This window comes from Siphateles boraxobius, unplaced genomic scaffold (assembly GCF_051911475.1).
Source record: "Siphateles boraxobius isolate OS27281-9 unplaced genomic scaffold, OSU_SipBor_1 7, whole genome shotgun sequence".
NCBI classification, from domain to species: domain Eukaryota; kingdom Metazoa; phylum Chordata; class Actinopteri; order Cypriniformes; family Leuciscidae; genus Siphateles; species Siphateles boraxobius.
This window is the reverse complement of record NW_027509197.1, coordinates 819755-836459: the sequence shown is the minus strand read 5'-3', so window position 1 is coordinate 836459 and position 16705 is coordinate 819755. Positions and strand designations below refer to the sequence as shown.

Here is a 16705-nt window from a genome sequence, read left to right as displayed (position 1 = left end):
GTTTTGTGGGTTAAAGCTATCTGTAAAAGCGCAGCACATCGTGCTACCGTGTTGGTTAAAACGTTTATCAATAAATTATAGGTTAGCCTATATTGATTTACAGAAGAAGCCCATGTATTCAGAATAAGGACCTGCGTAAAATGTGTTAAGTTTTCGTATAGCCATTTTAATTCGATCACGCGATTATTGCTAAAGCGTTACGTAGGCTATACAAAAATGTTGCCAATGTTTTTTCAGAAGGTCATAGCAAAATGTGTTTTCATGTAGTATAAAGTGTTGCAGTTGACCATCACCACACAGGATGCACACATTTCATGCATATACGAGCTGTGTGTATCCCGCATTGATTGGATACTTCGCGCGCACAGGTTCATCCTCCCCCATGACGCGCGATAAATGTCCGTCCTCCCGCATCTCTGCTGACACACAATCACAGTCCAGCTTTGCGTCGCGGCGTCTGCGTTTGTTTTCTTCCAGAGGGGAATGTAACTTAACTCAGTTTTTTTTAAAAGTTCTGTGCGCCTTTAGGAGAGTTTTCTTATGGGTTTGTTCTTTCGTTGGACGTGCGTTTAAGAATTTTTTTTTTTTTTTTTTGCGTTATGAAAAACATAACCGGAGTTTTGGACAGCCTAAGTACAGATATGCATTCAAACCAGATTACCTCCAGCAGTTACCACAGTCTGCACAAATCCCAGGAATCCCCGACTCTCCCGGTCTCCACCGCTACCGACAGCAGCTACTATAATAATAACCAGCAGGCCGGACAGTGCGCGGGCTCTCCATACGACCAGATCAGCTCTTACCAATACCAGAACACCAGCATGAACAACGTCCAGTACAACACCAAATCATATGAACTGGGCTTCGGCAACGCGTTTGGCCCCTACGGCGCGTACGGCCCCTGCTCCTCTCCAACCCCTGCAGATGCTGGTAAATATCTCTCTCTTGAAGCAGTGAGCGTTGTAACATTAAAATGGAAATCTTACTATTTATTTACAGAGTATCAGTGAAGGAAAAAACGTTTATTGATAAATAAATCATGATGTTGTAGAGCTGCCTTTATTTGCGCGTGCATGTAATTAATGCTAATAATATTTGAAACGTAAAACGTTTTTATTATTGCATTGCATGAATGTTTTATTTTGAATTCAGATCCTTCAGACGTTTTGCGTTGTTTGTTTTCTTTCCCAGAAAAAGAAGAAAGTGAACCAGAAATTCGAATGGTTAATGGAAAGCCAAAGAAAATCAGGAAACCGCGAACTATTTACTCGAGTTTCCAGCTGGCGGCCCTGCAGAGGAGGTTTCAGAAGACTCAGTATCTGGCTCTGCCGGAGAGAGCCGAGCTCGCAGCATCACTGGGACTCACGCAAACACAGGTATACACAGGCTTTCCAAATACAAATAAAACACCAGCCAGCAAATACGCTTTAAATGGGATTGTGTTTAATATAATAAATGCTCATTAATCTCTGACAAAATTGGGATTCAATAATAATATCAACGCTAAAAACAACTTTTAAATCCTAATAACACTCCCTAATTCCTATAGCCTATCATTTAATATTAAAGCGAACATTGTGTGTGTGTGATTACGTCAAGGGTTAGGGTTGAATCATAATACACATGGCAGCCTAATAATGAAAACAATTGGTAACACTTTACATTAAGGTTCATTAGTTAACATTAGTTAAATAACTAACATGAACTAACCATGAGCAATACATTTGTTACTGTATTTGTACATCTTTGTTAATGCTAGTTAATAAAATACAGCTGTTCATTGTTTGTTCATGTTAGTTCACAGTGCATTAACTGATGTTAGCAAGATTTTAATAAAGTATTAGTTAAAATTAGCATTAACAAAGATAAATAAATGTTGTATAAGTGCATTTCATTATTAGTCCATGTCAACTTATTGTAACCTTATTGTAAAGTGTTACCAAACAGTATATATATATATATATATATATATATATATATATATATATATATATATATATATGGGTGTTACAGCATACAAGTGCTGACAAATCGATTAATCGCGATTAATAAACATAAAAGTTAGTTTATATAATATGTCTATGATAAAAGTTTTTGTTTATATAATATACGTGTGCATTGGTATTGTATAAAGCGCTATATAAATAAAGGTGACTTGACTTGACATGGTTTAATGCTACTCTAGATACTGAATAGTTTGCTTGTTTTCCAGGTAAAAATCTGGTTCCAAAACCGTCGTTCGAAGTTCAAGAAGTTGTGGAAAAGTGGAGAAATCCCACCCGATCAGCACGTGGCATCCAGTGAGTCTCCACCTCTCCAATCACCGCCGCTCAACACGGCCTGGGATTTCGCGCACAGCCAGAGAATGAACCCGGTGAACACGGGGAGTTTGTCCCAGAGCAACAGCCCCCCAAACACTGCCACCCCTTCCTTTCTGACGAACTACTGGTACTCATCCACGAACTCTGCGGCCCATCTACAGCCACATCACCACAACACAACTCTCAGCGCAGGGACCATATTTTGACGCGACTGACTGGGGGAAAAAATCATTTTGTGAACTTGCAACAAATGACTTTCAGGCCTGTTTTTCCCCCACATGGTGAGACCTCTTCACCTTTTCCAGGTTGATCATTGCCAGTGTGTTTTGGGCGTAACACTGTTTCTCTTCATGCAATTTCGTCAACAAGCAGACACTAAAGAATCAAACATATACAATTATTTTTGTATTTATTTATTTTGTTCTGTGGGTGGTAAACCAATGGATTAAAACCAGTTGTTCAGTGAACTACTGTTATCCAAAGCCTAGAGAACTCACGCGGACATTATTGGAGTGAATATTAATGCAGCAGGGTGTAAGAGCACATTTAGCACAGCCTGAAGCTGTTTTGGTGCCTTTTGAAAATAACTTAACTGTCCTTTCCCACCGTAAATGTGTTTCATGCGCCTTTCTTTAATTTCAGACTTTTGTTCGATTTATATTTGGTACTTAAGGTAAGTTTTGGTGTCTGTACGCGTGTTCCACCGCTGTTGTCATTCCCATAGATTATCAGAGAGGCTTACTGTTTTTAATAATACAAAAGGACAAAACACTAATGAAAAACACTCGAAAGCTACTGATTGTCCTAAAGCCATGTTCACATGTAAAAGGATATTTTTCTCTGGAGTACTTTGTTTTATTTATTTTGAAATCCGAATGAGCATTTCTGCCACTATAATGATTCAGACTTATTTAAATAAAATGTTTCATGTGAATGCATTGTATTTGTATCAATTCATTGGGGATTTCGAATGTTTTCTCTTTAGTTTACAGTTGGTATGTTTTTTTTTTTCGTAGATCTGTCCACGCCTCTCTCTTTTTGCTTCGGCGCCAGTTGAGTCTCTAGTCTTTAATAAGTCTGGCTGGAGACGCTATGCAACGCCTAGTAAAAGTTTCACACAAAACCCACAAATTTACCTTTTGTTGACTAACGTGACAGGTGTGTCTAGCTTGCTCTGTAAGTAGGTCAAGTGAGTGTATTTAACTTTTTCGAGTTCAAAAATAACAGGAGCACTGTTCTTTTTAAAAAAAAAATAACTAAAGGCAACTGGTCTGACGTCCCCTACATTCTTCGGAGACATAAAACTTGAAGACAAAGGCTCTGGGAGCCCGACAGAAGCGAGGCGCGCTACAGAGCCTCGGGCTGGGAAAGAGCGCGCAAACACGCAAACACGCCCCGGCATGATCGAAGGCGTTCGGCAGGGTTCAGACTCTCTGGAGTCACAGCTCTGCGCTCCAGACTTTTTATGAAGTCAGCGCGTCCAAAAAAAAAGCAGGCTCACAAATGCCTCGAGCTAAACAACATGGAAACATTTCTCACAACTTCCACCACCCCACGCACAATGCAAGGCCTTTGTAATAAGGTCTCGGCTGCGTATAGACTACATTAATTTTCCATGCCATATAACAAAGGACAGCTTGTTAATTTGTTTAGAAACTTCGTAGAAAATAAAATTCCAACTACATTCAGTGGAATCTAAGTAATGCAACATGCTCAAACTGGCACTGCAATGATGCATCCACATATAATGCAACTCACTCAAATCGAAAGTTTTAATTGCGCAATACAATTTTAAGTAATGCTTTAATGTTTTTTAAGTACAATCAACTTGGATGTTTAAGTCATGTCAACTTAAATTACATTAAACTGACTTGAATTTTGTATAGGCTAACTTATACAAATATTGAAAATTGCTTAACTTATTTTGATGAGTTAAAGCAATGTTTAAAACATGTTGCCATAACTTATTGATCACTTTTTTACAGTGCAGCGATAAATCCATTCTCACTTGTAAATATAAGAGCATGCTGTTTTAGACGCTTATATAACCAAACCATGAATGAAGTTATTACAGTGTCCTGTCATTAATTATTTATGTATAACAAGTGCCACAGCTACACTGTAAAAAAATATTGTTGGTTTAACTTACACATTTTAAGTTAATTGAAATTAAAAAATCACATAGCTACATTATCTAAGTTTATCTGGCGAAATAATTAATGTTGTAAAAACTAAATTTACAGTGTAGTTTACTTCTCAAATGAAAAGATATATGTTTGAACCACACGTGGCTTAATATCATTAATATTATTTTTTAAATAATATATAGTAGGCCTATCGCGGGTTGCATTTCTTGTTGCATTACTTTGTTTATTTGAGGGTTGAAAAGCAGTAAAGCAGACAGATGTAATGAGGATGTATCCTGTCAGTGATTGCCACATTACAAGATCTTATGGTGTAGCCCCGGGCTAAGACTACGCCCGTGCTGAAATGTGCCCCGCAGAGATACACAAGATCCGTTCAGCAGAATAAACACGACAGGACACGGGAATATGCCATGTTTAACCAAGAGCGGTAAAGGCCTAAGCCGCGTCTCAGTGTTAATGCAGAACAGTTTACGCGCTCCGTCCCTTGAGACAAGCTTAACCCGATCAAGAACAATGCAATCCCACATCAATTCATTTGAACTCTTATTCCAAACGTAGAAGAAGCCAGACACTTTTAAGCACATGCACCCACTGTGTTTGCACCTCTTTCTGTCAGCCTGTATTTTTGCTGTCTCGGTATATGAGGCAAAAATAGCCAGAGTCTGTGTTAACATTGATTAGGTCTCTCGGAATGGACAAGTGTCACACCTTGCAAATGCAAACGAATGTAAACTTATATTGGATCTGTCTGCAACACATGCTCTGTCTGCATGCCTTTCTCTCTGAAAGATTAGCAATGATGTGGGTTTAGACACTTCCGGAATCCTGTAGACAACTTGAAAAATGCCATACCCCATCCCTAATTTATACTCTGATCTGTAATTTTATCCACAATTGCTCCAGTTGAGCATTCTGGCTCCCCGATCTGAAAGCCTGCAATTACTATATAATTCTTCGCAATTTTAGATGTCCTAATATGGACTGTAATTTTTGCGCAAGACAATTTCCAGCTATTTCAAGCATCAACATTGTCAAAGTTGTATGTACATAATAAATGGTAATATCAATGCATAGTTTTTAGCATAACATCTTGACTCGCGCGATAATTATATCCGTTTGGAGCCTACGCAAAATTAGCCTGAATTGCATGGTAACTGCTGCTTTAAATTTTTAAAAATTACTCATAATTTTCCCAAAGATTACCAAGATCTCGAGTGCACAATGTCATCAGCGTAATGAGGAGTAAACATTTATGCTAATAATCAGCAATTTTTTCCATCAGCTATAAAGAGGGAAAATAAAGCAGGATTTTTCATTCCTGCTCGGAGAGCGTCTGTCAGCTCAGAGCCCCGCTAGAGGAGCAGATTCTGGGACCCAAAGAGCCGGAACCCGCGCCATGACTTCTGGATGCTCTTTTCACATTCTTCCCTGTCTCTCAAGAGCGAGATTAGACATCTTATAGACGCCGTTCTCCTTTAATATACGTTAAGGTAAGAAGGATGCGCATGCATTTTATATATTTTATTTGCTTATTTTGGGGGAATTTGCATGCATTATTATGCGTATTGTGAGGTATTATGATAAGAGAAATTACGAATCGTCGTACCTTTGCAGGCATTTAAGACATTAACAAATTCCGCCGTATTTCTATAAACAGTAGGCTAACATTAATAAAAAACGTTGTCACTATAAGCGAACTGGTTGATTTGAACGAATGTGTTGCTGGCTGAAAGATGTTTTTCGGTTGTCTAGAGAAAACAATATATAGCTACACCATTTGCTGCTTTGAATCAGGCTAACGTTAATAAAGTCTGTCTGAAATTGCGAGATGGTTTGTCTATAGAATCCAGTCGAAAATAAAGCATCCCTTGTTCTATAATTTCACCTCTGCCTTCATCACTCCGACATTGTGCTTTTGCTCGTTTTGATCCCTCTTCCCATTGACAAATCTCTCGGTATACACCTGCAAGCAATTTGCCAGCCTTACTTATAACTACCGCTGCGCACCTATTTCACTCTCTTTTCTTTCCTTTTCTTTTTTTTTCTCCCCCCATCGCACAGCAAATTTTCTTTCAGTTCGCTATCTCTTTTGTTAACAAAAGATTCCACGTGCGAAAAAAAAAATTGCTCATAATTATCCCGTAGATGGGAAGCTGCATTAGAATAAGTAAGGAGGGAATGACTGTAATTATGTCTGGTTTGATGGGCCCGGCGCGTAATCAAGAGGAGAATAGAGTGAAATAACGCTGACCCTCTCTGCTCCACAGCTGCATGTCGGAGAAAGAGACAGAACAGCACGGCTTCTTCTTTTATTCCTTCACAACAGTTCTGTTTTTGGATATGTTTAGAAAAAAATATATAAGACTTTTTTTTTTTGTCAGAAATTGTCAGACACTTGTCGGGCATAAGATACATTTTTTTGTTGTTGCAATGATTCATATCAGTGTTTGCCAATCATTAACAAATTTTCATCTAGAAGGTTAGAAGGTTATTTATCTGTATTATGAAAATTTAGTGAGGGAGGTGGAAATCCCCGAGAGAAGGCATTGGGAAGAAAAAAGGTTACACTTTATTTTAACGTGTCTTTGTTGCACTGTATTACACATGTAAGTACTGAGTAATATTAAGTAACTACATGTACTTACTGTAAGGTTAGGAATCGGGTTTGGTTTATGGTTAGTTGCATGTAAATATGCATAATTTATAGTTATTATTATAGTAACTACACAACAACATATGTAACAATGACACTGTAAAATAAAGTGTTACCGACAAAAATAACCTAGATGAGATTTTGTTTGGAAACCAGTAAAATAGACACTCTATCAAAAACAAAATACGAATTAATTAACATTATGAACCATGATTCCACGGCAGAGACTGTAAATAATAATGGTAACGCTTTATTTTATAGGCGACATAGTTACACGTTACATGTACTTTCTATAGTAATAACAGTAAAGTATGCATAATTACACGTAACCAACCCAAAACCAAACTTGAACCATAACCGTAACTCTATGGTAAATAAATGTAATTAATATTACTCAGTAGGCTACTTATTTGAGTAAGTACAATGTAACGTCACCTTAAAACAAAGGGTTACACTTTTTTAAGGTGTCATTGTTACAGTGTAATTATATATTTATGTACTGTGTAACATTGATTAACTACATGTACTTACTATAGGGTTAGGGTAGGATTAGGATTTGGTTGAGAGTTAGTTGCATGTGATTATGCATAATTCATTTTGTATTACATGTAACCGTAACAAGGACACTGTAAGTTAGTGTTACCAAATAAAGTGTAACCAGAATAATAGCTAGTATATTGCATAAACAAAGATAACAACAACAAATTAATATATTAATAATAATAATAAACGTAGGCCTATGTAATGTATTTTCTTTCTCAAGTCTTAAAACTGTTAATGGAGTCAAAGAGAAGCGAGCTTGTGATCAGAGCGCGCGGGACATTTCCTGCTTTGACCAGGCCATTTTTAAAGACCACACATGAAGAGTGTCAAAATTTGTCACAATAATTGCTGCACCCCCCGCAATGAAATCCCAACTCTCAATACTCAAACAGTTGAGGCAAGGATTCATTCATTCCTAATATTTCTTATATTTGTTTCTTTATATTAGCTAACTATAATGTGTTTGAATCTCATTTAGTTAAAATCGGAATTCTTAATTCAATCAATAATAATAATAAACTAAAAAATCAGATTACAATGTCAATGGTTAGAATCGACAGAATCTACCAAAGAAAGAGGAAAAGATCTTATTGGAAATATCCTTTGTTTTGTTACTTGCCGGCATCTATCTGCATCAGAATTTTCTTAAAATGCGCAGTTAAACCATCACCCCCAAACATAAGAGATGCTGAACATGTCATTCAGTGGCGGTTCTAGAGGGGGGGCCGGGGGGGCCCGTGCCCCTGTGACAACAAGCTCGGCCCCCCTTGTGGCCCCCCTAAATGTGGAGTGTGAAATAATTTTTACAAAACTGTTTTTTTTTGCTATCGTTGTTCGTTGTATGCGTATTTTTTTTATTTTTTATTATTCTATCTTTGTGGATTTGCTTGTTCACGTGACAATTCGCATTACATTCGCGGGAATCGCGGCAGAATAACGTCTGTCTCCTGCACGCGAGAGAGGAGAGAAGGAGAAAGCTGGTAAATGTCAGTTCAGTTGCAAGTTCATTCTTTATGTGCGTATCGGGTGTGCGATGTGTATTGTCTATTATGATATTGTAATCAATGTTTTAACTGTATACGAGGCACCGTGAGCTGACATCGCATTTGTCTATCGTCCTTTCACTGCTGTGTGCGGTTCATAGGTAGGCTATGTCCCCAAATTAGTTTATGTCTTATATTTATATCATATTATGTTCTTATATTAGAATATCAGATCAGCAAGAGGGCCGTTTTCCCATGCACAATTGCAACTGTGATATTGATGTTATACAACAGTTAAATTAACAATAAGTGAACATTGGGCGTTACTTTTTAGACACAATATTGTCAATATTGTTTGTTTTCCCTTTATTTCGCCGACTAGAATTTCAAAATGAAACCGTAGCAGAGTCTCAATGCAACAGACAGCGATGATTTATTGACTGAAATCCGCATTTTGAAGGAATCACTTGCTCGATCCTTTCCCGAATGAATCAGCCGTTTGAACAAATCCGTTGAATGAATGAATCCCTCAACTCGCTCATTAAGACCGTGACTTGCCGCCGCCTACTGGCGGTTTTAGTTTTATATTTAAAGTACCCTTTAATTAGAAAATTACAATTAGAAATCATTTCATATTTAAATATTGATTTTAAAAAAAATCTCATAGCTTTATTTATGCAATTATAAATGGAGTGTAAATATATTAATCCCATTTCTGTGTCACCTCTAGACTGCACTGCAAAGATGGATTTTGATTAAATTATTTAATTTGACTGGTAACAGTGGTACTGTATAATTATTGTATAATTAAGTATTATTGTATAAATAAGTATAATTACTGTATAATTTGAATGTTAGTATTTGACATAAAAGGTGATTCATAACTCTAAATAAGTTTAGAAAGAATGTCCATATATAGGTGAAAATGCCCCTGGAAATCAATTTAAGGTGGCAAATTAAATTAATAAAAAATTAATTAAAAAATTAATTTCGGTCCCTGCTGTTAACTGACCACTGCATAGAATATTAAAAAATATGAATATCTTTGTGAGTCTGCTATCAACAACAGGCCTAAACCAGCCATGTCACCAGCACAAAAACACAATCAGTAAAATATCATCTAATTATCAACAAAACATTGAAAATATTGAGATATATTTTTGTCGATATTGCACACCCCTAATGTACGGTATGAATTTTGATTTCTTCAGGTCTTAAAAAGCCTTAAATTTGACTTTAAAAAGTGTGCAGGAACCCTGTAAACGGTTAGTAGTTACCTAGCAAGTCAGTTAGTTTCAGTAAATTAATTAATAAGCTTCTTGGTCCCCATTGCTTTTGCTCTATAGTTCTCACCAAAATGAAGAGAAAGAAGGACATCATGTCAATTACAGTTACTCTGACTAATACTGAATATGTAATGCAAATGTAAAAATATAATGGAAATGCAAATGCATTGTTGAATGATTATAAACATGGTATTTTGCCTGTTAATGCCTGCAGTGCAGTGCAGAAAATGATATGACAACAATAAGGTCTAAATGTAACTGGCCCCTCTAACAGTACAACTGGCCCCAGCTTGGCCCCCCCAGTTGAAATGGTCTAGAACCGCCACTGATGTCATTCTTTCCCTATCTGCATTCCCCCTCCTCTAGAGCCAGGCTTTCTTCATCTGGCCCTCTATGAGCGGCACCTGCCCGATTATTCACTTAACACACGGCCATCAAAGCAGCCACACAAGAGCAGAACAGAGCTTATAGCGGATAAACGAAAGTGAAAAGAAACAAGTGCCCTTATTGTCGGAGGAATTACTGTGTTACAGAAACCACCACAAGATTAATCGCTGCTTCAGACTGCAATGAAAAGCTAGAGGTGTTTTGGAAAAGACACAAAACGGCCACATTCATGCAAGAATTGTTTTTTGAAGATTTTTGTACATGTTTACGTTAATATCTGTACGGTCTGAATGGCGTAATGCTATTAATTAATTTTGCTTTTAAAATAGCTTTTTATTGCGTTTACTGCTGGCAACAAATCATTTTGGATATTTAAAATAGGGTGGCTAAATATTGAAATATTTTCTTGGTCTCTTTCAGTGCAAAATAATTTTGTTTTTTTCATAAATTGCATTAATTCGTGTTATCCAGCCATCAGTTGCCTGAGTTCCATTCATTTTTGACAAATCAATAAACGTTGCGATGACATTTTGTAGCTTCTTTCATAAACAGATTTTTACTGTTCGAGTTTACACATTATACAAGACTCCATGAAACAAAACAATAAATTAATATGACCGGTAAGCTATAAAACTATTTTTTTTCTCAATGTGAAACGGAAAAACACATGAATTTTAATAAACACAATTATGTTTAGATCCTTTTGCACAAATTATTCAGCACACAACGAAAACTACTATTTCTGTACATTAGAGCTGTCAACACTTCCCATCTGACGGTGATGATAGACGCGTTGATCTGATCCAAAAAAAAACACTCGGCTTTACAAATTGGGTTCAAATCCGAGGGGAAGTGTCTCTGTTTTATAGTGCAGCCTCACATCATAATTTAAAGAACATTTGTTTTAAATAAAACATACAAACAGATAAAAAAAAGCAAATTCTAAATAAGTTATATTTAAATAAAACGCCATACATACAAAATAACTTTGCTTAAACATTTCTTTGTTCCCTTTAAAATGGGGAAAATCATACTTGCTCACGGTGTGATTTATCCCAGTTTTTACACATTCACCGCGCCATGACGAAGCCTGAAGCGACTGAATCTCGCGTAAGATTTAGGAAAATGTGTTGCTCATGTTGATCTCACAGCCCGTGTTGTGGATAATTCCAATTTTCTTATGGAAAATTGCAAATTTTGAAGAAAACGAAATACATTTCTGACTAGGGTACAGTTTCATGAATCTTTTTTTTTAGTTTTTTTTTGTACACAACAAAAAGTCACTGAAAGTGGGAGAGTAGCAGCTTTGATTTGACCCACTTTCCAGGCATTCCCTTCAATTGAAAAAGAGACTTGTTTCCTCTCCGGTGCAGAGACGGCTCTCGTTCAGTCCACGCCGGCCAGTGTGTGTCAGCGGTATGAGAGTGTCTCCGGATCACATCTGGTCTGGGCTGCGGAGTGCCATTGTGTGTAAGGCCGCAGAGTGACTGGCCTGTGTCGGATCCCCTGAACTGGGCCATTGGTGGATAGAGGGGCGGGGTTGTTTTAGCAGTCCTGGTTCACATGAGTTGCGGCTGCTGCATAGTGTCCTGGTGTGCTGTGGGATACCATGAGGTATAACTGGGAATATAAGAGGTCGGCGTGGATGTTTTGACGGTGGCGGTTGTGTTCCAGACAGGCGCTATGGATGGAGATCCGGTGGACAGTCCGCGCCCGTTAGCCAACGCGTTTGTGTCTATTGTTCCTCCGCCCTGCTTCATCAGTTTCTTAAACTTGGAGCGTTTATTCTGAAACCAGATCTTCACCTAGAAAAAAAAAGAAAAGAAAGGAAAATCAAACAGAGCGAGCGACAACACCTGTTTCTGTTATCGAATCGCGCGTAATCGAATCGAGTTCGAAAAGAACGCGAATATTAACTTCCAAGTTCTAAAATATTTCCCTCAAACAGACGGGTGATATAAAGTCGATTTCAAAAACAACATGCGAAGATCAAATTAATTTATTAAAAAATAACCTTTTATAAAATTGTTGTGTGGGATATAGGCTATGTGACATGTTTCGCGTTCGTTGCCATCTCTAAATTCTTTGATTGAAAGCGCGTAAATGCACATGCCTGTGTTTGCGTGAGCCCCAGTGACGCGGCGAGCTCGGCTCTCTCCGGCAGAGCCAGATACTGGGTTTGCTGGAACCTCCTGTTCAGAGCCTGCAGCTGGAGACTGGAGTAGATGGTTCGGGGTTTGCGGATCTTTTTGCCTTTCCCGTTGAAACGCACCTCTCCTCCTTCCACCACAGTGTTTTTCTCTGACTCTGGTGCTGGGGAGGGAGAAATAAAAGAAAGAGTCTCACAAACTGTGTGGCTCACATCACTGTGCACAAGTTTTACAGGCGGCACTTTAGGTATAATTAGCCTTAATTGCATACATTGTTTATAGCATTACGCAATAAATAATTACCAAGCCTAATAACAGCACATCTGGGCTACTCCAGTCCAACATTCTTGCAGAGCGCAGACAAATGCAACGACCAGTGAAGACCAAAATACGCGCAGCATTTCTTACCTGGGTCCTCCAGTCTCGTCTGCGCCAAAGCCGAGTTGTTTGGGTAAGTCTGCACGCTGCTGAGGTACGGGCTGGAGGAATGGCTACCGACCGAGTTGACGTATGGATAAGGCAGAGATCTGGGGAAGGACGGAGCCGGGCTGTATGCGCTGTCGTGCTGCGGGTGTCCGGACGAGTGTAAACAGTGCATTGAATAATGTCCGTGGGTCATGGATGAAGGCGACATTTGCTGACTTGGTGGCCCAAATTCCATGAACACGCTCTTTCCTGAGACTGGGCTGTTTAGACTCTCTGGTATTGTAGACATGGTCATGTCTCTCGCTCTCTCTCTCCCTCTCTCTCTTCCTGCTTTTTTGTTTTCTTCTATGGTCTGAGTGAAGGATGGATCCCAATTTAAGCTCAACGGATTTTTTCACTTTCCATTCATAAGAAAATGTAGTTTGTCTCTGTGAAAAGTCTAGGTACGGTGCTGTGGATCCACACAAACTCGCTCAAAGGTTTGAATCAGCGAATCATGAATATTTATCCAAGGTGCTCTCTGATTGGTTCACTCCCTCCAAGAGCGATGCGGATTGGTAATCTGAGGGTCGGGTCCGACGGACCTGATAAACTCAAGAAATAAGACCAACCTGTGACTCTATTGTGTAATGCTAATGTAGAAATTTAGGGAATGGACCAAGACACATAGGCCGTATGTGGAAGGCTCAAACCACCAAATGTAACACATGCAATGAAAAATATCATCATTTTGATATTTGGTCTTGATAACAGATTTAGGCCTATTTGTTAACAAACAAAACAGCAGTACACATTAAAACCAACCATTAACATATCTGAACAAACGTTTTCTTTTAGTAACAATTTGTTCTCGTGCCAATAATGGAATTATTATTAGCCTATATTATTATTATCATCATCATCATCACTGCATTGACTTAATATAAACAAGTGTAAACAACAAACAAAGTGATATGCCATAAAAATAATTTAATAAACACATTTAACATGGCCCTAAATGTTATGCTGGTCACGGCATCGTGAACAAAAAAATAAATTTAACACCTAACAAATATGATTAAGTACAGGTATAAATGTGTGTATCCAAGCAAAGATAAATTACTTTGATGATTCATTTGGTTAAAATGCTAGTCTCGAGTGCTTGAAGACACAGCTGAAACCAGCTAAATTAGCATAACACTGTTGTTTAATTTTCATACGCATAATTAGCTGTGTATTTAACACTTGCGGATTCGCATCACTCGCATGCGCGCGTGGGTTGAATTATTGCGCGCGAGGATCAGAGAAACAGGTCGATGTTGATAACAGCTCCTGTTATTAGGTAAATTTCCTTCACATCTAAATTTGGTTGATATTGCAGTGCGTTGGTTTATATAGCATGGTTAGGCCTATTGTAAAAAAAAAAAACAGGTGAGAGATTTTTGTTTTTAGAACTGGTTGAGCGTTAAATTAATCCACGTGACAGACCAAATGCTGAAAACAGTAAAGAAATATTCAAAGCATGAAAACAAAGCAACAAGCACATCTACACCAAGAAAATATATGTTCCCCACGTTTACTAGCCTACTATTTAAAGTTTACACTATTTTATGACGACAGCTGCAATATCACAACAGCAACAACACCACACAATGACAGTTTAGATTAAGATTCGAATAAACTCAAAATTATATCTAATTAACCGCTATAAACCCATCAAAATGGCTATTTCTAAATACAAAAAGAGCCTATATAAATTTCTTACGGTTGTAGGTATCAACTCTTTACCTGGGATTAAGGAAGCAAAAATTAAAAACTACTAACCACTAAAAAGCGAATAATCATACCAAAGTTAAATATTTTTGATAATTAATTATTTTACCACCTGACTAGGAAATCGATGCGACATGCAGATCATTGCTTGCCATTAAACTGAACATGGGCCATACTCTCTGCTCTTATATTTCATTATTAGTTAAATAATATACATTCATCTGTCAAAGAACACGCATCATTTTGAAGACTCACTCGAGGTACGGTTTGGATAACTGTGACATTAAAAAAATTGGTGGATGCATGTAGAGAATGGAGTGACACGAACTGATTGAAACGTTTTCCCACATGTGAAGCTTTTTCAGAAACATTTTTTTTTCAGAGAGCTTCGTAAGCAAAAGGACATAATTCAATAAAACAATTTAGATATTGGATAATATGGCAAGCTGAAAATATATCCGTCTTCAAGACAATGAATAAAATGGGTAACACTTTATTTTACAGTGTCATCGTTACATATGTTACGTGCAGTTACTAAATAATTATAGATTGTGCATAATTACATGCAACTAACCCTAAACCAAACCCTAACCCTATAGAATTGTAGTTACCTGATATTACTTAGCCTACATGTATAATAACAGTGTAATAAAGACACATTAAAATAAAGTGTAGGCTAACTATAAAATGCAAATAGAAAAGTGGAGAGAAAAAGAAAATGCGTATTTTCCATGAAGCAGAAGAAAACGAGACGTGCTCGTACCGTTTGTGTGCGACTCCCCGTTGAACGGATCACACCTCCACATCCTCCTTTCATTTCTATCTCTCTTTCTCAGTCTCTGCGTTTGTTTCCCCCTCAGTCTTCATAAAAATGGCCATAATCTCAACACGTATTCACTTACATTCCGTCATGATAAAATACATTAAAAACAGAAAAGCCTCGAGCAAAAGTCCAGAACATTGGACAAAAATGTCATTGGCACCAACACGATGCCCAGATGATATGGACTGACGAGCACACTTTAACAATACCTGTTAGATATCCACCGTCCTCAAAATGGTCTAATTTAAAGCAATTTGTATTTCAAATGACATTTGCAATCTACCACGGGGATTCTTCAACAATAGCGAAAATAATGACGGTATTACAACCGATAATTATCATCATTCAGATCACGTCGAACAAGTTACACGTGTTTATTCTCTTCGATTAATCTGAAATTATGAGGAAAATGTATGGCATGAGGACAGCAAATTTCATGTAGAACAAACAAAATACATTTATTCCCAAACGTGTACAATTACTTAATTACAAATATTATTTGTTCTTGTATTTCCAATGATTTATAATTATGCATTGATATTTGCTGTTGTTTTTGGTTATTATTATTTTATTGAGTATGATCTTTAACGGTTTAGGATGAGCAACAGTAACACAATTCATGAGCACTAGAGTCTCTCCAGATCTAAAGTAAATACAGTGAATCGTCGTCGTCGTGGGAAATCAGCAAAAATGTACATTGATAAAACTAACTAAATAAATAAATAAAGTAAAAAATAAATCTATTTATTACTAACAAGGTTCTGCTATTCTAAATACTATTTAGGACCATTTTCAAGAGTGGGTTTAGTTAAATGAAAATGGCAAAACTTTAGTCTCATTCATACATTATACTCGTAATACATTATAGACATCACATAACATTATCTTCCTATCCATGTGGTCAGTGCCATAATAATTATACAGCACATCCCAGCTGCCCACCATGTCAGGATGAAACTACAGCAGTTTTCTGTTAGAGCGACTCAAATAAAGCAGCGTGTGAGATGACGAGTTATAGAGCACTTTCCAGAGAAGAGGATCATCAAGAATGAGAGTCAAACACCTGCTATGCTGCCCTGATTTAGTGCACCAGGCCTCTCAGTGTGTGTGTGTGTGTGTGTGTGTGTGTGTGTGTGTGTTTCAGATACAGACATGAGCTGACAAACTGCTTCAAAAAGAGACAATTGTGTATATGGCCTCATCCGTCCACTCAGCAGGTCTGATTCTGAACTGT

At 37.6% G+C, this 16705-nt stretch overlaps 2 protein-coding genes across 2 annotated transcripts; one reads left to right on the top strand and one right to left on the bottom strand.

Annotated features, from left to right (window-relative positions):
* The first annotated feature begins 412 nt into the window (after positions 1-412).
* On the top strand, positions 413-3259 carry dlx2a (distal-less homeobox 2a). Its single transcript, XM_077215482.1, has 3 exons — positions 413-930; positions 1192-1376; positions 2213-3259. Exons 1-3 carry the CDS (start codon positions 600-602, stop codon positions 2525-2527), a joined length of 831 nt encoding a protein of 276 aa, XP_077071597.1. The 5' UTR covers positions 413-599; the 3' UTR covers positions 2528-3259.
* Positions 3260-10848: 7589 nt separating this feature from the next.
* On the bottom strand, positions 10849-15506 carry dlx1a (distal-less homeobox 1a). Its single transcript, XM_077215298.1, has 3 exons — positions 12879-15506; positions 12434-12633; positions 10849-12125 (listed from the first exon to the last, which is right to left on the bottom strand). Exons 1-3 carry the CDS (start codon positions 13189-13191, stop codon positions 11880-11882), a joined length of 759 nt encoding a protein of 252 aa, XP_077071413.1. The 5' UTR covers positions 13192-15506; the 3' UTR covers positions 10849-11879.
* Between the last annotated feature and the right edge of the window lie 1199 nt (positions 15507-16705).